Genomic DNA, 22,401 nt, shown 5'->3' with positions numbered 1-22,401 from the left:
TGTCTTATAAGGTGGTTCTTCTAATGCAGTTTATGTTTGGGGCTGGAGCTGTCTCCATGGCGGATTGCTGGGAGGTATAGCTGCCTCTGATCTGTGTGGGTGCGCGTGCACACTAGATGACTGTGGGATCCGTGCCCGCGCATGCGCAGCACTATGCGTTCCACGGTGCGATGCAAGAGCCAGACGTGAGTATGTATCCGGTGGGATGTGCTTCACCTAGCTGACACATGACAACCCGGAAGCATGCCGCACGCCGGCGATCAGCTTGCGGCGTTTATAAAAGACACAGGGACAATCTCTTCTCAGCATATGTACCTCTGTGATGGCGCAGAACATTGGGCTATGAATGGGCTATGCACTCCCCTGATGATGAAGGAGAAACGCGTCGGGAGCCCGCCTTTAATATTGGAGCACTGCTAAAAATACTGGAAAGCTAAGTAGTGGTTTCTTTCTATTGAGCTATGAGTGTCTCCTATTTTTTCGCAAATCTAGTGATTGTGTGGATGTACAGCAGTTTGTGAGAGGTAGCTGTACCCACTGACTCAGATATATTGCTGTGACTATATGACCAGGTAGCCTTCAATGTGCACTGGTCTATTTTTTGGTACCATTAGAGATGGTAGATCTGTATGGTCCGAGTGGTATATGACATTGCCTAACCACTATCCATTATCATACTCTAATAATTATCTGGTGTTATCACGCATTTAGTGCGTCGGTTTATGTGTACTGTTATTTTAATTTTTGGTAGTGTATGTGTCACATGATTTTCACATTGTATGGGTCCTTATGACCATTGGTGAGACACATATTTGTCTGGAGGGCCTTATATTGTTAGGGATTACACCACATTATACCATTTGGTTTAGTCAGGTCAAATCTCATTTAGGCTGACCTAACACTTGTGATCATTTCTTCAATCAGTACACTGTGTGTGTCTTTTTACATGCTTTGTGTCTAGTATTGTTCAGCATCCAGCTGTTTTAAATAAGGTATAATAAAAGAGACATTGTTTTATCTTTTGATAATTATATTCTATCATTGGCAAACTTCAAACAGGCCTGGATATGTGCTGGTGTGAGCAGGGGGACCTTGTGTGCCCTGCAGGATTTTAATCCATGACGGCGTAGTGTGTTAGTAACAGTAATGTTTGAGATTGTGATGCCAGCTCTCTTCAGGTCCTCGACCAGGTCCTCCTGTGTAATTCTTGGCTGATTCCTGACCTTTCTCACAATCATCCTTACCCCACGAGGCGAGACCTTGCATGGAGCCCCAGACCGACTAAGATTGACAGTCATCTTGTATTTCTTCCATTTTCTAATAATTGTGCCAATAGTTGTTGCCTTCTCACCAAGTTGCTTTCCTTTTGTCCTGTAGCCCACCCTAGCTTTGTGCAGGTCTACAATTTTGTCCCTGGTGTCCTTAGCTCTTTGGTCTTGGCCATGGTGGAGAGGTTGGAGCGTGATTGATTCAAACAGGTGTGAGTCAGAATTCTTGCTGGTTAGTAGGTGATCATATACTTATTTCATTCAATAAAATGCAAATTAATTATTTAAAAATCATTCAATGTGATTTTTCTGGTTTCTTTTTTTAAATTCTGTCTCTCACAGTTGAAGTGTACCTACGATAAAAATTACAGATCTCTCCATTCTTTGTAGGTGGGAAAACTTGCAAAATCGGTAGTGTACCATATACTTATTTTCCCCACTGTACATGACATTTATAATTATTTGCATGCAATATAAGTATTACTATTTAAATTTATTTATTTACATGTAATATATTAATCACAGGTTATTAAAAATATTAATTATGTAAATGTGCCCAGAATCTGCCTTAAAGGGGTTTTCTCACGAACAAAAGTTAATTTTAATCAATGGCTGTGTCTGACTGTGTATGGAACATACCACATCTCCTGGGCAGGGGAGGAAGCAAAAGACAATACAGGCAGGGATCGCAGAGGATTCATTTTTTGAGGTAAAACATTTCACTGCTTGTTTTTGAACAATATTTTACCTCCTAAAATGAATCCTCTGTGATCCCCTGCTGTAATGTCTGTATTGTCTTTTGCTTCCTCCCCTGCCCAGGAGATGTGGTATGTACACTGTCAGACACAGCAGTTGATAAAAATTAACTCTTGTTCGTGGGAAAACCCCTTTTTGATGGGAGAATACTGAATGGGGGTATTATGGGAACCCCTGGATCTCGTTCATCTGCTTCTGGGTAATTTCTGTGGAAAAGCTTTGGTTATCATTATACCTGTAATGGGGGCTTTGGTTGCCACTACTGAGAAGGGGGCAGAAGCTGAATGTGGCTCGCGTCCTTCTCTGTGGGCTGAATGTGGCTCGCGACCCTCTCTGTGGGCTGAATGTGGCTCGCGACCCTCTCTGTGGGCTGAATGTGGCTCGCGACCCTCTCTGTGGGCTGAATGTGGCTCGCGACCCTCTCTGTGGGCTGAATGTGGCTCGCGACCCTCTCTGTGGGCTGAATGTGGCTCGCGACCCTCTCTGTGGGCTGAATGCAGCTCGCGACCCTCTCTGTGGGCTGAATGCGGCTCGCGACCCCCTCTGTGGGCTGAATGCGGCTCGCGACCCCCTCTGTGGGCTGAATGCGGCTCGCGACCCCCTCTGTGGGCTGAATGCGGCTCGCGACCCCCTCTGTGGGCTGAATGCGGCTCGCGACCCCCTCTGTGGGCTGAATGCGGCTCGCGACCCCCTCTGTGGGCTGAATGCGGCTCGCGACCCCCTCTGTGGGCTGAATGCGGCTCGCGACCCCCTCTGTGGGCTGAATGCGGCTCGCGACCCCCTCTGTGGGCTGAATGCGGCTCGCGACCCCCTCTGTGGGCTGAATGCGGCTCGCGACCCCCTCTGTGGGCTGAATGCGGCTCGCGACCCCCTCTGTGGGCTGAATGCGGCTCGCGACCCCCTCTGTGGGCTGAATGCGGCTCGCGACCCCCTCTGTGGGCTGAATGCGGCTCGCGACCCCCTCTGTGGGCTGAATGCGGCTCGCGACCCCCTCTGTGGGCTGAATGCGGCTCGCGACCCCCTCTGTGGGCTGAATGCGGCTCGCGACCCCCTCTGTGGGCTGAATGCGGCTCGCGACCCCCTCTGTGGGCTGAATGCGGCTCGCGACCCCCTCTGTGGGCTGAATGCGGCTCGCGACCCCCTCTGTGGGCTGAATGCGGCTCGCGACCCCCTCTGTGGGCTGAATGCGGCTCGCGACCCCCTCTGTGGGCTGAATGCGGCTCGCGACCCCCTCTGTGGGCTGAATGCGGCTCGCGACCCCCTCTGTGGGCTGAATGCGGCTCGCGACCCCCTCTGTGGGCTGAATGCGGCTCGCGACCCCCTCTGTGGGCTGAATGCGGCTCGCGACCCCCTCTGTGGGCTGAATGCGGCTCGCGACCCCCTCTGTGGGCTGAATGCGGCTCGCGACCCCCTCTGTGGGCTGAATGTGTCTCTCAAGGTCAGAAAGGTTGGGGACCACTGGGCTATAGAGAAGGACACTCACCTTTTGGATACCCACAGCTCATCTTCCGGCCTATATTAGTGGGAGAGACATATGAAGAGAAAAATCTGATATTTGAATCAGGGGGTCTGAAAATTAAGTAATAGTGTGCAAGTTTTCCAAATAAAGGGGTTGTCCACTACTTGGACAACCCCTTCTCGATCCCGAAGGTGAGGGTAAGAAAAATAACACTTACCCTCACCTCCGGGACTGGCGCTGTTCCGGCGTTGTCAGCACTGTCTCTCCCGGGGATCGTGTGATATTGTTACGTCTCACCGTCCATTCAGCCAATCAGCACTGGCTTCACTCTCCCTGCCTTCAGACGTGTCGCATACATCTTTTCAGGTTAGGACAGGTTGTTTTTTTTTATTAACATAGAAGCCTATGCATAACATTTTTCATTGTAAGTCATGGGGAGTGTGACTGCTTCATCAGACTGCAGTTACTATGGATGCACATATTTCTATATAGGGGCTGTAAACACAAGCCAGTAGAACCTTTTTCATCATGTGGATTTTCTGAGTTGCTTTTTTCCATTGTGATATTCTACAACCGAGAAATTTAAAAAGAAAAATCTGCTACTTTCTTTTGATGAGCTGAAGAGAAACAGATGTATTGTTTAGCAGATTTTTGTGATCTCTAATACGAGCTTTGATCACTTCTCTCTCAGATGCTATGTGCCAGTTTAGGAAGCCCAACTAACCCATGTGGATCTCCTCCTGGATCTCTTGGCAAACCTCACAGTTTAGATAACCTTGGTTTTCATGGTGACCTGCCAGGCAGCTATAAAAAAGCTCCCGGATGTGAGAGAGAAGACTCTATAGGAACAGATTATCTCAAAAGCTTTAAAAGCCAGGTCAGTAGTCCAATCTCTTTCTGGCATGTCTGATGTCTGCCGGCTGTACACTGATGTATGACCCCGGCTGTTTCCAGAACTCTGTGGATCAGCTGCTATGAATAGGTTGCTCAGAGCTTTCACCATCTCTCTGTTGTTTTACAAAGGCAAAGTTAAAACCGCATTCATTGGAACACAGAAGCCAAGAACAACCTCTACTGCAGACTAAACAGGTGAGGCTGACATCGATCCACCTAATAATGCTTTTATGTCACCAAATGTGTATTTCCAGCCTTTACATTGATGCTTTTATTGCTGTTGAAGGTTTACTACAGAAATGAGGTTCCCCCTACAGTGCTTTTCCCATCAGTTACCTCTGTGCATATGTCAAATTAAGCCTCATTCAGACATCCATGAATCATGTAGGAGTTCTATGTATGGTTTTCAAAGTCACATACTCCTTATAGTCTTGGGCTGTCCCCATGTCTATGTTTTTTGGGGGTTTTTGCGGACCGCATGTCCACAAAAATATCAAGGACACATGTTTGCTTTCCATCACAGAAGCTGATCAGAATCACCCATACAAGTCTATAGGTCCATGAAATCACAAACTGCACTTGGACCCTTTTTTGCCATACATGAAAAATCAGAGACATTATAATGAGGCCTAAGCCATATGTAGGTTGTAGGGGTAGATTCCATGCTTTCAACCCGTCTATCTCTCTATGGACCACCACGGTCTGGTGGAAAAGGATTGTTCCCCCAAACAGTATCTGCTTTTTGGGGTTGACCTCAGAAGGTGGAACTATATTACAGTGGTTGGCTATCTTTCCACATTTGCTAATGACAATAAACATGGAGTCAGAAAGGCAGAATATTAAAGTGTGTTCCCAAAAATTTTTTTTTCATTAAAATTTCTGTGTATTCCGCACAAAATAACCCTCACAAACTGAATTACTGTGGTTTTAGATGATAAATCTGTGTTACAATTCATGATTTAAAAACCCTTCAATAAGTGATATGTAGCTTATTTAAGTGGATTTTACACAATTCAAGACAAAAACTACTGAATTAAAAGGTCTTACTGCAAATCGTGGCAGAAATCTGATTTTTGACTTCGATTTCAGGGCAAATGCACATTGAATTTTTGCACACTAAAAATCCACTGTTTGAACATACCCTAAATATCATGGATTTCTATACATAGCTTATCGCCAGTGTTAAGGACGTGCATGTCTAACAGAGGTCTGTGATGGATGCCATATATTGATATCCATCACCTAAAATATATATATATATACCCCATGGTGTACATTTTCTTGCAGTTCAAGTCTGTATAGAAATGCGACTCTGCGGCACCTTCCTGTACAGGTAAATCAAAGGTATGGTGATGGAAGTTAAAAGGACACACTCTTGGTCTCCATCTGGTTAGTGGGGCCCTATGGAAACATTAGCATATAATACAGGATCTTTTCCCAGTGTATATGTTTTGCTAACTGCTTCAATTGCATTATTCAGCCTGATTTTAATATAATAATATTAGAATAATAGTCAGTAAACTGGAGTATAGAAATTTGGGATATGTATTCTACTTGTTTTAGGGGCCATGTACACCGCTCTCCTGTCTGGTCCCTGGGTAGCATTGGCTGTGTCATAGCTTAGTTGAACGAGCATTGTAATATTACTTGATGAATTACGCTGATGTGTAAATGAGCTACATAATGTTTTAACCCTTCCAGATGCTCATATTCCTACCTTTGTTATTGCTCTAGGATGCCCTAGGAATCCTGCCCATGGGAAGCCCGTTAACCTCAAGCATTTCGTCTAGCATCACATCTAGCCTGGCTGCTACACCTCCCAGTCCAGCAGCTATAAGTGGTACCTCCGGTATGAATGCCAATGCCCTTCCCTTCTACCCAACCAGTGACACTGTAGAATCAGTAATAGGTGAGAATTCTGTCGCCTTTGCAAAATCTCATGTAAACAGAGTTGCAAACTTTGCATTTCTCAATAAATGTGGAGAGATATTTCAGTACAAGAAGATGTAGGTTAGTCGGAAAATAAAACTTAATTCTATATTTCCCTGCAGGGCAACATAGCGAAGTTATATCTGGCTTTGTCTATTTCTCATTTTAGAAAGACCACACTTATTTTTAAAAGAAAATGAAGAAAAAAAATGAGTAAAACTGGCGTTGGACTCTCATAAAGTTGGCTTGGATGCCATTCTTTTCATTGCAGTTGCAGTGGATAACCGTATTAATTGACAGTGGATAACTACTAATAGACTAGGCAGTTTTCAAATGTAAGGAAAAAGGAATAATCATCATTAAGGGTGCTGCGACACCTGAAATGCGTGGATGCCAGCACTAATTTAGCATGAAAGTTTTTCGTATGTCCATTGTATTATATTCATCTGAATAAAGAAGATTGTTTGCTCGTCGAGCTGGATTATTCCTTCTTTCTTGCCGATATTATCGTGCCAAGGCAGAGCCGTCATCCGTACTCCGGACAGCACAGGAATCATTACCGGTGAGCTGGAGTCTTTCTAGTTCTAAAATTTAAAGTGTCTCAAGCTGAATGATGAGCTTGGTGCATCTTTAATGATATTACGCACAAGCACTTTATTATTTTCTGCTTAGTGCTTTGAGAGCACAATATTTGATCCTGTCACTGCATTGATGTGCCATTAAGCTTTGTCCATTCTCAAAATATTTTCTAGTTTGCATGAGTGTATCTATTGGATAAATGGCAGATTTGGAATGGTAAAGGATACAGTGCACAGTAAATTTAATTTGAATGGGTTACCTTAGACTATTGTCAAGGGTGTATTGATTTGGTATACATATATTGTTCCAAACATTTTCTACCTGCGTCTCTCACACAAGATCCATCTGTTTTAACCCTTTTTCATGTTGTCATTTCCCTAGGATATTGTCAATAAAGTTTAGCAATTACATTTTTCTAGTGTCTATTTTGTCCACTCAGCTCCTCTGATGGAGGGTATGCACTGAGTGGCAATCTTTTAATTTACAAAGGTACAGAAAGTGTCTAATATAAATACATTTGATGAAAGACAAGTGTAGATGCAAACTAGGGCACAATTCTGGTGCTATTAGCATAAAAAAAATCTCCCTTTTATGTTTTGTATGAAGAACATGTGAATGGCAAACTTGTTGTTGCCTCTTTTTACCCTGCTCTCAAGAATTTGTACAGGCAAACTTTTTTTTTTTTTCAGTATTCAAGATCAGGCTTTCCAAGTCTTTAAAAAGTCAAAATATTCTTTTTATTTCACAAAATAACAAATGTATCATGGGTTTGAGAGCTCCTTTGCAGAGCCCCTAATCCTGAAAGTTTTAGTAGGAAATCTCAGGCGACCACTAGGTGGCGCACACAGCACATGGATTTCTACAGTTTCCATTGAGCTTACTGAGAACTGTATAAATCAGCAGTGAGTTCTCCTCTCCCTACAGCATGGCGGCTGTACCGGACTTTGTCGCCTACCTCAACAATAATAATTTAAATTTGTGATTTACTCATTTTATGCTTAGCTTTCAAATTTCATTTTTAGATATTTATTTATCCAGTGACTCCAATACCGGTAAAGTTCACACAAAGAAGTTGCTGGCAATACTATATTATTATCATCAAGCTGTTATCCACATCATACCATAAAAACTATCCCTTATGGTGAATTTGTCAAAGCCAGGCAGGTCTGTTTCGATGACAGTGCCTTCCTTTGGGAGGCAGCTGTCATCGGAAACAGACTTTCCAGTAGAGGTTATAATGAATATTCTGTACAATCTGCACTTACTAAAACGAAAGCCTTAAGGTTGAATTTCTGGATTTGGCTATGTGCTCACGATGCAGAAATGCTGCATATTTTTTTCGCTTCTCCCTGGCAGGAAAAATGTATGCGGATTGTACATGCGTTTTTCCCGCCAGGTAGTAGCATTTGTCAAGCGTTCTTCACATGCATTTCTGCATGCGGGTTATCAAGCGCTTTTCCAAGCGATTTTAGCTTGGAAAAGTGCTTGACAACTTGTTCACACTATATAAATCCATGCAGCCGGCATGGATTTATAGTAGTGTGACCAAATTAGTTAAAAAAAGAATAAGAATGGTAAAAAATAAAAAAAGTTTATACTCCCCTTCCGTTGTCCTCCCGGTGTTATCTCTGCTGCGTCCGGTGTGTTGGGCGGCTCGCGGTGGTGTGAAGGACCTTCGGTGATGTCATTGAGCCATGTGATGGGTCACATGACTCATTGACGTCATGGCAGGTCCTTCACAACAGCGCGAGCATTGCAAGAGACCGGACAGAGCAGACAAAACACCGGGAGGACATCGGAAGGGGAGTATAAACTTTTTATTTTTTATTTTAATTTTTTTTTTTTTTTACAGTTTCTATGGTACCCAGGTCTGGATGAGAGTCTCCTCTACTCCAGACTTGGGTACCATCCCACATAGAAACGCATAATATCCGTGTGTACAAATGTACTGACACGGATATTATGCGTTTCAATGCAAGTCAATGGCGACGATTACGCTGCGTGTCCGCAAAATTAATGGACATGCTGTGGATTTTTGAGCGCAGCACAAACGCTGCGGAAAAATCCGCAGCATGGGCATTGACATTGTGGCTTGTCATTGTGGACCATGGGGGGCGGATTACCAAGCGTTTATGCTGCGGAAATTCCGCAGCATGAACGCTTGGAAAACGCACAGTGGGCACACAGCCTTATACAATGATGGTTCCAAGCACAATGATACCACCCTTCCCATCACATTCAGCACATCATATAGCTTACAATTCAATGTTCTTAAACACATTATTGCTAAATATTTGCCAATCATCAATCAGGATGACATATTGAAAAAAAAATAATAGATGGAGGTTGCAGGTATATCGCCAGGAGAGGCCGATCCCTAGGTAATATTCTCTCCCCCTGTCCCTGTCTTTTTTTACACACAATCTGCTATTCCCAGTTGGTTGTCAATTAGCGACTTTTACAAATGCGCAGACAGTGGATGCAATGGATGCAGTTTTGCTGCAAACAAAAAACATCAGTTTCATCTACCACAAGGTGACAGCCACGCTATCGACTCTTTTTTTTTTTCTTTCTTTTTTTTATTAATTGCGACTCGCGCCATGTTATATACCGCATCGAATGCTGTGATTGTAATATGCAGTACATTGGGAGCATAACTCGCAAATTAAAAAAAAACGAATTGTCGAACATTTGTCAAACTTTTGCAATAAAAACAGCTCCTACACTGGAGCTGCTAAACACTTTGTTAAAATACATAAAACTTTAGTTTAGGGACATCACTATTTTGGCGGTGAAAAGGTCACACAACCCAAAAGAGGAGGCAGTTGGCAGAAAAAATAAACCCTGCGTGAAGCCTTCTGGATTCTAGCTCTCGATAAAAAATATCCTAATGGCATGAGCTTTAAAAATGATCTACGGTATATTTATTAACGTATGGTTAATTTGTATGTTATTCCTTTTTGATGTTATTAATTTAATCATTATAGCAACGCATGTCCATTTAATCCACTCACAGGCAGTATTGCTCAGTGCGAGTAATTACATTACCATGTGATTGGTCCATATGTGTTTAAAACAAACTCTCCATGACTCCTTGTACTATACTATGACTAAGATCGCCTAGTGCGCCTGAAACGCGTCAGTTTTATCATGTCTTCAGGACAGATCAGTTTGTTTTAAAGCTTTGTCATTTTACCGGATGGTTGTGCCGCCTTCAATCCACTTTTCCTTCATGAGTCCTCACTAGTGGTGTCTACAAGTTAACACCATTTAGTCAATGGGAAGTCATAGCCCGGTCTCACCTTGAGCCCCATAGCAGCAGTGTGGTTTTCCTCCTATGTTTGGTATCCCATCTTTTTTACCTTTTTAATCACTAAATGTGAATTGTACAATTCTTTAGGTAATAGAGTATAACAGATTGGTGTAATACTGTACAAAATCTCACATTCAACCTACTTTAGTCTTGCTGTATTCATACAGATCAAGAAAATTATTTTAAATATTCAGACCGTTAAAGGGTTTTTTCCCACGAACAAAAGTTCATTTTAAAAATTGTCTGTGTCTGACCGGGTACAGAACATACCACATCTCCTGGGCAGGGGAGGAAGCAAAAGAGTATACAGACAGGACAGCACGGGATCACAGAGGATTCATTTTGTGAGGTAAAATATTGTTCAAAAACAAGCAGTGAAATGTTTTACCTCACAAAATGCTGTAATGTCTGTATACTCTTTTGCTTCCTCCCCTGCCCAGGAGATGTGGTATATTCCCTACGCGGTCAGACACAGACAATTTTTAAAATGAACTTTTGTTCGTGGGAAAACCCCTTTAATACCTTAACGCATGTCTAATTTTTTACAATATTTTGCATTTTATAAAGAATTAACACTTGCGTAGGAAGTTGGGTATACTTGGAAATATACTGCATTGCCATTGTGTACAGGGGTAAAGCTTGTATTACACTCCAGAGATACATTGCTTTCTTATCTTAATGTCTACTGGCAGCTTAACCTAATGATTTGCATCCTAGAAAGCCTGAACACACTATAGTAATGGGTTTTAGGAACCATTAATGTAGGGAGAAAATTAGTCAAGTTTAGTTGACACTTAGGAAAAGAGGGGGGGTCCACTACATTGTATAATGCCCCCATCGATTTACACCTTTTGACTAAGTATTTTTGTAAATCCCTTCGGCTTCCCTATGTGCCTGTGAGCGGCGCTATCGCTGTTTGCTCAGTTCGCATCAGGTGACCCCTGTTGCAGCCGCTGGTGACATCCGCTGATGTCACGTCAACTTCCGGACACCCTTGCATCACCCAGGTGTGATCCAGTCGCATGCACCCCCTCTAATTGACTGTGCTGTGGGTGGCGTTTCATCACACGTCACAGACCAGCATCCAGCACACCCTTTCAGCCATTGAAAGCAGAGGAGAGAGGGAAAGCGCGCGCTGCCCACAGTCCAGTCAATTGGGGGTTGCGTGTGAATGGGTCACGCCTGGCTGAATCCAGGAAATCTGGAAGCTGACATGATGTCAGCTGCAGCCGGGGTCACGTGATGCAGACTGAGCGAGCAACGGTAACGGCACTCGCAGGCACATATGGCAGCAGAAGGTATTTATAAAAAATACTTAGTTTAAAAGGTGTAAATCGATGGGGGTATAATAAAATGTAGTGGACCACCTCTTTAATTTTCTAATGACGACTAGCAAAATGATGAATGAATTTCTGAACTGGGCTGGCTGTAACAGCATTAAAGGGTTTTTTCTCATTTTCAATTTTCAGGAGCACATTGCTCCCATGCCTCCTTGCTTCCTGTTTGACGGGAAGGGGGCTAGTGCATGTCTAGTGATTGACTTGACTGTGCCGCTGGCCTGAACTGTGCGTTCTCCCATGCTACAAGCAGAAGCAGCTCTGTCTCTGCAGCATCAGGGGAGAATGGGTCACTGAAGCTGGCCAGATCCAGTGATTTGGCTAGCTTCAGAGCAGCACTTACAAGCTCTGCGCTCCTTACCTACGAGACAGGCCACCACTGATAGACTACGGAAGTGGCCGGTAACCTAGCAACGAGCAGTAAACAATTAAAAATCACTCTGCATCCTAATATATATATATATACAGTGCTGGCCAAAAGTATTGGCACCCCTGCAATTCTGTCAGATAATACTCAGTTTCTTCCTGTAAATAATTGCAATCACAAATTCTTTGGTATAATTCACTTCATTTAATTTGTCTTCAATGAAAAAAAACACAAAAAGAATTGTCCTAAAGCCAAATTGGATATAATTCCACACCAAACCTAATAAAGGGGGTGGACAAAAGTATTGGCACCCTTTGAAAAATCATGTGATGCTTCTCTAATTCGTGTAATTAACAGCACCTGTAACTTACCTGTGGCACCTAACAGGTGTTGGCAATAACTAAATCACACTTGCAGCCAGTTTACATGGATTAAAGTTGACTCAACCTCTGTCCTGTGTCCTTGTGTGTACCACATTGAGCATGGAGAAAAGAAAGAAGACCAAAGAACTATCTGAGGACTTGAGAAACCAAATTGTGAGGAAGCATGAGCAATCTCAAGGCTACAAGTCCATCTCCAAAGAGCTGAATGTTCCTGTGTCTTCCGTGCGCAGTGTCATCAAGAAGTTTAAAGCCCATGGCACTGTGGCTAACCTCCCTAGATGTGGACGGCAAAGAAAAATTGACGAGAGATTTCAACGCAAGATTATGCGGATGGTGGATAAAGAACCTCGACTAACGTCCAAACAAGTTCAAGCTGCCCTGCAGTCCGAGGGTACAACAGTGTCAACCCGTACTATCCGTCGGCGTCTGAATGAAAAGGGACTGTATGGTAGGATACCCAGGAAGACCCCACTTCTTACTCCGAGACATAAAAAAGCCAGGCTGGAGTTTGCCAAAACTTACCTGAGAAAGCCTAAAACGTTTTGGAAGAATGTTCTCTGGTCAGATGAGACAAAAGTAGAGCTTTTTGGGAAAAAGCATCAACATAGAGTGTACAGGGAAAAAAAAAGAGGCATTCAAAGAAAAGAACACTGTCCCTACAGTCAAACATGGCGGAGGTTCCCTGATGTTTTGGGGTTGCTTTGCTGCCTTTGGCACTGGACTGCTTGACCGTGTGCATGGCATTTTGAAGTCTGAAGACTACCAACAAATTTTGCAGCATAATGTAGGGCCCAGTGCGAGAAAGCTGGGTCTCCCTCAGAGGTCATGGGTCTTCCAGCAGGACAATGACCCAAAACACACTTCCAAAAGCACTATAAAATGGTTTTAGAGTAAGCACTGGAGACTTCTAAGGTGGCCAGCAATGAGTCCAGACCTGAATCCCATAGAACACCTGTGGAGAGATCTCAAAATGGCAGTTTGGAGAAGGCACCCTTCAAATATCAGGGACCTGGAGCAGTTTGCCAAAGAAGAATGGTCTACAATTCCAGCAGAGCATTGTAAGAAACTCATTGATGGTTACCGGAAGCGGTTGTTCGCAGTTATTTTGGCTAAAGGTTGTGCAACCAAGTATTAGGCTGAGGGTGGCAATACTTTTGTCCGGACCTTTTTTGGAGTTTTGTGTGAAATGATCAATGATTTGATTTTTGCTTCATTCTCTTTTGTGTTTTTTCCTTGCAAGCAAATTAAATGAAGATAATAATACCAAAGAATTTGTGATTGCAATCATTTTCAGGAAGAAACTGAGTATTATCTGACAGAATTGCAGGGGTGCCAATACTTTTGGCCAGCACTGATAGATATATATATATATATATATATTTATTATTTATTTATATATATATATATATATATATATATATATATATATATATATATTTATTTATTTATATATATATATATATATTATACTATGCTAATTATAATTACTACTTTATTAACATCCTATTATAAATTCTCTATTCTCAAAAGCAAAGTTACCATAAACTGCACTGTCATTTTTTCCCATTTAACAAGATGAAACAACCCTTCTTTGCGGAATAATGATTAATCTTCATATGGGATTATCAGGTCAACCAGTCACATTGCAGCTTTTAGACTTATTTATGCAAATAGCCTCTTCTGAGAGGAAGAGGACTGGAACTCTACTGCCATCTTTTCTGTGCAATCCGTATAGAAATGAAAGCTGAGCTGAAATTGGTTACCTGTTTTTCGGTCAGACAAGGGATGTGGCTGGCTGTCACTAGCAGTCGGGAACAAATTGCACCTGGTCGATGGCAGATTGGTAGGATGTGTTAGGATCCCAGTTGTTGTCCCCTAAGAATGTCCCAATCTCGTTTTGCGAAGGAAAAGTAATTTCTAAGTCATCCTATCCATCTCATCCACTAGTAGCTGTATGAAAGCCTCAATCTTAGGACCAAATTTCAGATCATTTTGGCAGGACCTCTTCAGGGTTGCCAACCGTCCAGGAATTCTAGGACCGTCTGTAAAAATAAGGCACTTTATTGACCTGTCCATAAAGAAAAATGTAAGGAGTCCGTGATTTTTTTTGAGGCTGGAGAAACTCATACAGATTATTTTGATTGTAATTATCATCATTTTACAGTTTACAGTGAATGCAGCTGATGTCTTCATATCAGAATTATGAGCTGTAGACATGGATCACTTATCGTAATGATTTATTACACATTTTCCAATATGTCTGTAAAAATTGTCTGTCTGTGACTTTTTGATAAGCTGTCCAGAATAAATAGTCAGGTTGGCAACCATGGACCTCTTTCATGTTTTCATTGATCTCTTACATTTTTGCCTTGTCTTAGAAAACCCTGCCATGAGCTTTGGTTCATATGTTTATTTAGAACTTATTTGCATAAAATGTTATACTTTTTTTTTTTTTTTTGTTACATTTCCCAGAATCTGCTCTAGATGACCTCGACCTTAATGACTTTGGAGTTGCCGCTTTAGAAAAGTCATTTGACAACAGCTCAGTGTCAGCTCCTGGAGGCATCATGATAGGTAATGACTATTACAGCTGGTCTCGTCTTGTGATATAGTGTATAAAGGCATCAATATGATTGTTCTCCTCTTCTTTATTCAGGTGGAAGTTTAATGCAGAGCTCGGCTCCTGTAAATATCCCTGGCTCCTTGGGGAGCTCGGCATCCTTTCACTCTACCTCGCCATCGCCCCCTGTCAGCATCTCCTCACATTTCCTTCATCAAACACCCGGGCCTCATAGACAATCAGAAAATACCTTTCTTAGTACGTCAGCTGCACACGGTTCATTGGGTGAGTGCCTGGATACAGTGGGGATGTAAAGAAAAAATTGTGGAGTGAAAGCTCTTTATATCTAAATTATTGTGCTAATTTCCCTGCTAATAGTTCTTCTACACTAGATTTTTAAATTCTATGACAGTACGGGAAGCTGAACGCCTGGTAGGCAATTGAGTGGGTGTATATCTCCAGTGAAAATAGAATTCAGACATAAAAATCTGATTCAGATTCCCCCGTCTTCATCATCAGAAGTTGGGTCATATAAATGTGTGTGATTTACGACCGTTCCTCATAGTGATTTCTTACATTTTAACATTATTAAGAGTTGTCCGGGACTTTACAATTAATGCTTTCTTCTTAGGACTGGTCATCAATATGAGGTCAATGGGAGTGCCGGAGCTGAAATCTTTATAAATAATATACAGGGCGAACACCGCAGCCCCGTATACTTCTTAGTGGGCACCAATAGTGGCAGTGGCCAATAAGCAATGTACAGGAGCTCCTGTTTTCTGCACTGTACATTGCTTGCATCCGGACGGAGCAGTTTTCAGCTGACGGGATGTCTGCAGTCAGATCTCCACTGATCTCTGGATAGTTCATCAGTTGTAAAGACATAGACAAGCCCTTTAAGTTGACTCCCTTCCAGAAGGATTTCTGCGCTTGCCAGTTTAATAAATCTTCATATTCCTCATTGTGTTGTGCTGCCCTTATGTTTTTCCTCTGAAAAATCTATGAAACAATTGACAGCTGAACATTGACACTTTGCACCAAACGATATATACAAGAGGAAGAGCAAAGTTTGTTCCAATGACAAAGAAAAAGGAAATAAGAAGTAATAACACGCTACTTGCTCATAGTGAAAATAGCGAAACACGCTGTATTAAAACACCTACATAAATGAAATATAAGGCACTGTACAGGCGTATGAACCTAATCACCTGAAATATGCATATACACTATAATATATATAGACTTATCTAAAATGTGTGGTAGCTACGCCAACCTGTTTCCACATATGAGTTCACAAGTCCGGTTCCTTATTTAGAATCTGTCATGCACAACTTTTAACATTAGAAAATGGAAATACCCAGCTGTCAATTTATTCACACTTTTTTCCAGGGAGGAATAGCCGAGGAAAAATACAAGAAAGAAAAGCTTTTCCAGCATTATTATTTTATTGGGAATAGAAGAATTTATTAAAGCTGTTGGTCGGTAATTTATTGAAGCCTAATCCATTTTCAATGTGTTGTAAAGACCTCTCCTTTCTGGTATCCAGTACAATCCTGGTTAGTTGGAGAGAAAATTGAGTCTTTTGGTTATTTTATTTATTTATTTTTTGATTGAACATAATTTGCTTAGATTCTTTTAGTAATGCCGGTGTCTTGTCCATCTTGCTATCCATGCAGGTCTGAATGGGATGAATAATAGCATATGGGAGCACTTTGTATCTGGTAGCTATTCCCCAGGAACATCCCCAGCATTTCCATCAGGTCCAGGAGGAGCGGAGTTGGTAAGGCTCCGACAAGAACTGGAGGAAGCTAGTAATACCATCAAGCAATGGGAAGACTCATGGAAGCAAGCTAAGCAGGTACCCTATGGAGCATGTTGCCATCTGCCTACTATATTTTTCCTTAAATGGAACCTGTCACCTCATGAAATGTTATTTACCTGCAGATATAGGGATAATCCCTCAACCCTTCATCCTTTCCTGGAAGCACAGCTAAATATTACAGCCATGCTCACTGCGTAGTTAGTGGTGACAGTAACAGCTTATGCCCTGATTTCTGGAAGTGAGCAGCTGCAGGAAGAATAAAACTTTTTCTCGCTGTAGCTGCTGCTCCAGTAAGCTGGCTATACAGGATTTACATGCCGTCTACCTACACGTTACCCCTATATCTACAGGTAAATATAGTTTCTGAACGTGAGTTTCACTTTAAATCTCATGTATCTAATCTACAGTCACAATAATTTCCTATAGATTATAAACATGTCTTGGTTGTTAATATGGCTTATAAAATGTCATAAATCTTATGCAGTATAGACAATAGACCACACCTAAAATGCAAAAACCTAGTTCTCTTCTGTTCTCTCACCAGGCCTGTGATGCGTGGAAAAAAGAAGCCGAAGAGGCCAATGAAAGAGCCACAGCAGCCAGCATGGAATGTGAATTAGCCCGGGAGCAAAGAGACGCTCTAGAGCAACAGCTAAAGAAACTGCAGGAAGATCTGGAGAGAGTCCCAGGAGTACAAGACTCCAAGCTACACAGCGGTGCGGTTAATGAACTGGAGGGTCTTCCTCTCTCTACTTTATTTAGCATTCAGAAGCAGCTACATGCCAACCTTGAAAGAGTTGATAAGGTTAGTCTGAGGGAGTGGGTCATTGAAAGGTACCATATGATTGCATATGTCCACTGTAAAATTATGCTAAATCTTAATTCTTTTGTTACAATTAAAGATTTTAAAAATATAAAAATGTCTAGCCTGGTTTTAAAGGGGTTGTCCGAGTATGTGATGTGTGACTCATGTAGTGGTAGTGTCAGTAGGTATGCCGAGACCAGTGATGGCTGCATCAGTCACATGCACTTTTTTACTGGCAGCCTGCAACCAGTCGTCTACTGGATGATCACTGGAGCATTGGATGATTTTCCACACTCTACTTCCCTTTAAAAAATATATATATGTCACCAGAAAATTACATTGTATAATTCAGGTTTTTGTGTTAAATTAATATTTTTGGCAAGGTTTTAATTACCGTATATACTCGATTATAAGCAGACCCGAATATAAGCCATGGCACCTAATTTTACCACAGAAAACTGGGAAAACTTATTGACTTGAGTATAAGCCTAGGGTGGGAAATGCAGCAGCTACTGATAAATTTCCCCATCCTGGTATGCATGGCCCCCGCATCCCTAATCCTGGTATGCATGGCCCCCGCATCCCTAATCCTGGTATGCATGGCCCCCGCATCCCTAATCCTGGTATGCATGGCCCCCGCATCCCTAATCCTGGTATGCATGGCCCCCGCATCCCTAATCCTGGTATGCATGGCCCCCGCATCCCTAATCCTGGTATGCATGGCCCCCGCATCCCTAATCCTGGTATGCATGGCCCCCGCATCCCTAATCCTGGTATGCATGGCCCCCGCATCCCCAATCCTGGTATGCATGGCCCCCGCATCCCCAATCCTGGTATGCATGGCCCCCTCATCCCCAATTCTGGTATGCATGGCACCCCTCATCCCCAATTCTGGTATGCATGGCTCCCCTCATCCCCAATTCTGGTATGCATGGCACCCCTCATCCTAAAACCTGGTATGCATGGCACCCCTCATCCCCAATCCTGGTATGCATGGCTCCCCTCATTCACAATCCTGGTATGCATGGCCACCTCATCCCCAATTCTGGTATGCATGGCACCCCTCATCCCCAATTCTGGTATGCATGGCTCCCCTCATCCCCAATTCTGATATGCATGGCTCACCTCATCCCCAATTCTGATATGCATGGCTCACCTCATCCCCAATCCTGGTATGCATGGCCACCTCATCCCCAATCCTGGTATGCATGGCTCCCCTCATCCCCAATCCTGGTTTGCCCCCATATACTCGCGTATTTTAGCCAACACTCCCATACACAGGAGCGCTCATTCCGCTGTTCTCTGTGAGATAGCCACCAGCTGACTTGTCAGCCCATGGCTTATTTTAGGGAGAGTGTGATCGGCAGTCCTGAAATCGGACATGCCTGATTTAACATCTCTCCCGACCATCAGTTGGCAGGCGCCCCATGCACATTAGTGTTGGCCAAACCTGTAAATATCAGCTGGTTCAGGCGACTTTAGTCTGTGTATGGGGGCTATAAGTTTCTATTGTTTAAGGAAACAAAACATGTACATAGGCAAAAAGGGTCAAAGTCTGACCAATCTTTCTTATTGAAGTGTCTAATGAACCTGTGCAAATATCATTGTGAAGGGAAAGGGGCGCACGGTCAGCTGTGACATCACCTGTTGTGTCCTGTGTTGTCAGCAGTGTGTAGAGGTTACCTGCCATTGTTATCCTGCCTCTGATAATAAGGAAACTGCTGAAATCTCTTCCTTAAAGAAGCACTCCCATCAAACTTGTTATCCTCTTCATATATTGCAATCATCATATTGTAAAGCACTGTGTACATAAAATTGCTCCTTTTGCCTTTCTTATGATTAAGAAACATGGTGATTCGAAACGAGTCATCTTCCTAACTTTTTGGTCATTTTTTTCACCATGTTTTTAATATTTTTCTATTAAATGTGAAGTTACGCTATATAATTATTATTATTTTTTGCCATTGCTGGATCTTTTTTCTGTTTAATGCGGGTGTAATGTCAGCTTGTACAGGATCATATTGTGTGTTTGTACATTTCTTTTTGTAAGTTGTTAGTCTAATGAATAATAATCTATTATATTGCAGGCCGTTTTCCAGCTCCAGACGATGAAATGTCGCAAGTGTCAGGACCAGAACCGAGCAATGTTACAGTGCCAACATGGCGTGCTATGTGAAGTTTGTGCGGCCGAGGAAGGAGAGTGCCCTAACTGTCAGCTTACTATACAACCTGTTCTGCAACCATGACCCTTGCAAGCCTGGACCCAGGCTTTATCGAACTCACCTGTTTTTTATATACTTCTATAAATATATATAAATATATTCATACAATGGAATCTAACAAAAGCTGAGCACTTTTAACAAAAAGTTTTTCATTCCTTTGGAAATTGCCACAAAGCATCTAAATTTGTTTCCCCTCTGAGACACTCTGCATTAAATCAGTTCAGAATCCTCCATGTTGGGGGTGGCTGTCCAGGCAAATAGTGGCTTACTTGTATGCAACAAATCTGTACTATGTGATCTTTATTAATGGGACCAATGGTGTGTATATTTTGCCCACCTACAGTCCACATGATGAGGAGCTCTCCAAAGTCTTGGCTTTTGTGCAGATGGGAACACGGAACTTCAATGAAGATGGCAAATAAGGGCTTCCCTGTGGCAAGAGACAAGATGGATCATGAATTTGGACATATTGTATTAGCAGGAATTTCTATGATTGCTCCTTGTTCACCAGCGTTTTATAGGAGTACAGGCATCATAGAAATGTTGGGTTTATGGTCAGTGTCAATTTTTCCCAGCTAGGCAAAGCTGTTGTGTGAAACAAGCAGATCCTTATCCCTATAAGTAATTCTTTCAGTATTATGTCCTAAAACTAATCTCCTTCAATGAGATGCATAAAGGCAGCCATAATCTTGTATGTAAAAGGGTAGTCTCCTTCCTTTTTTAAAGGTGTATTCTCTTTCAGCTAAGCAGTGTCCTCCTGTTGGTGCCCCATCGAATACTTTCGTACACCCAAAGTTCAGCTTTTCTGCAGCACCACCACAGTGGAAATGAGGCATAAGGCTATGTGTCCACGATTCAGAAATGCTCAGGATTTTTCCTGAGCGTTTCTGCATCTCCCTGGCAGAAAAAACGCATGTGGATTTTGCATGCGGATTGTACATGCGGACTTTACATGCGTTTTCCTGCCCGGGACATGCGGATGTGAAGCGTTCTTCACTTGCATTTCCGCATGCGGGTTGACAAGCGATTTTAGCATCACTTGGAAAGTGCTTGTCAACTTGCTCACACTATATAAATCCATGCAAACAGCATGGATTTATATACTGTGACCCGAGAGAATGTCAAAAAATAAATATTATACTTACCCTCCGATGGCCCGCTCTGTCTTGATTTCCTCCATCCCGGCTGCCAGCAGCGGTAGAGTGAAGGACCTGCCGACTTCAGCGTCGCGTGACCCGTCACATGACTCTGACGTCAGCGCAGGTCCTTCATTCCATCGCGAACTGCTGCCAAGCAAGGAGGAGCGCACCGCGGGCCGCCAGAAGGTAAGTATATATATATATTTTTTATTTTATTCTTTTGTTTACAGTTTTCAATGGTACCCTGGTCCGGAAGAGAGTCTCCTCTTCTCTACACCCGGGTACCATCCGCACATTAGAATGCATGGAATGCGCATTTACATATACAGTGATGCGGATTCCATGCGTTCTAATGCAAGTCAATGGCGGCGAAAACGCAGCGCTTCCGCAAAATAATTGGTAATGCTGCGTTTTTTTCCGCAATGATAATCCGCAGCGGAAATTTCCGCAGCATGTGCACAGCACATGAGGATTATCATTGGGGAACATGGCTGGCCTTCTACCATGCGTTTTTTAAGCGTTTCTGAAGCGTTTTTGCCGCTGCAGAAACGCTTAAAAAACTCATCGTGGGCACACAGCCTATCACTATTGCTATTTAAAGCGAACCTGACAGCTTATTAATGCTGCCCAAGCCACGAGCAGCATGATTCAAATCCTGGATTTATGACCGCAGGCTGGTATATTTATCTCTGAAATGCTCTAACATTTCAGAGACAGTATAGTTAGAAGATTTGGTCCTGGGCCATAATGCGAGACAAGACTAGTCTGACACCACTCCTGGCCACCTTCTCTCCGCACTGCTGTAGGTAATGGTCGGGTTTTTACCATATGTAGACATGGGGAGAGACCTGTCAATCACCTGGAGTGGTGCTGGGAAATGCTGACTCGGGGCAGCGCCTGACTAGTCTTGTTTCTGCCTATAATACCCAGTCGGCGCTTCAATCTATATTTAATTTATGTAATATACCTGACAGCAGTCGTACAGCCAGGCTCTGATTGATTCTGCCATTGATTTTGATTTGGGCAGCATGAATCGACTGACAGGTTCCCTTTTTAAAGGGGTTGTCCACTACTAGGACAAATCCTTCTTAAGCTAAATGTTCGGCTCCTATAAAATAATAAACCCTATACTCTCCTCCCGTGCTGGCTCCGTTCCAGCAGTGTCAGCACTTGCGATCCCAGGGCTGTGATGCGGTGGAATGACATGTGATGCCCGGCGCCCAATCAGCGCTGGCGTCACAGTCTCTGCCTTCATACGAACTGAACATGAAGAGGAAGTCATGGCTGTAGCTGATCCCGGACTTCCTCTTCATGTTCAGTTTGTCTGAAGGCGGAACTGTGACGCCAGCGCTGATTGGGCGCCGGGCATCAGGTGTTAGTCCACCGCATCACAGCCCTGGGATTGCAAGTGCTGACACTGCTGGAACGGAGCTGGCACAGAAGGAGAGCATCGTTTTTTTTTATTTTATCAGGGCCGAACATTTAGTTTAAGGAGGGGTTGTCCTAGTAGTGGTCAACCCCTTTTAAATGTATTGGTTGTTTGTGAAATGCATTGTATATATCAGGAG

The 22,401-nt window shown here is 42.9% G+C and overlaps 1 protein-coding gene across 2 annotated transcripts in view; it reads left to right on the top strand.

Moving 5' to 3' along the window:
- Positions 1 to 21,986, top strand: part of UNK (unk zinc finger) — a 118,886-nt gene extending 96,900 nt beyond the window's left edge. For both annotated transcript variants that reach the window (XM_073683993.1, XM_073683992.1), the window contains 8 exons: positions 4,175 to 4,360; positions 4,507 to 4,572; positions 6,112 to 6,286; positions 14,758 to 14,859; positions 14,942 to 15,130; positions 16,522 to 16,703; positions 17,212 to 17,472; positions 19,560 to 21,986. In XM_073683993.1, coding sequence (XP_073540094.1) covers positions 4,175 to 4,360; positions 4,507 to 4,572; positions 6,112 to 6,286; positions 14,758 to 14,859; positions 14,942 to 15,130; positions 16,522 to 16,703; positions 17,212 to 17,472; positions 19,560 to 19,718 — 1,320 coding nt within the window. In that variant the 3' untranslated portion in view covers positions 19,719 to 21,986. The remainder of the gene's footprint in view (positions 1 to 4,174; positions 4,361 to 4,506; positions 4,573 to 6,111; positions 6,287 to 14,757; positions 14,860 to 14,941; positions 15,131 to 16,521; positions 16,704 to 17,211; positions 17,473 to 19,559) is intronic.
- The last annotated feature ends 415 nt before the right edge of the window (positions 21,987 to 22,401 follow it).

The sequence above is a fragment of the Phyllobates terribilis genome, unplaced genomic scaffold (genome assembly GCF_046119375.1).
Source record: "Phyllobates terribilis strain yellow unplaced genomic scaffold, ASM4611937v1 Scaffold_5__5_contigs__length_657084704, whole genome shotgun sequence".
Classification (NCBI taxonomy): Eukaryota; Metazoa; Chordata; class Amphibia; order Anura; family Dendrobatidae; genus Phyllobates; species Phyllobates terribilis.
Note: the sequence above shows the minus strand (reverse complement) of the source record. Positions and strands in the feature narration are given on the sequence as shown.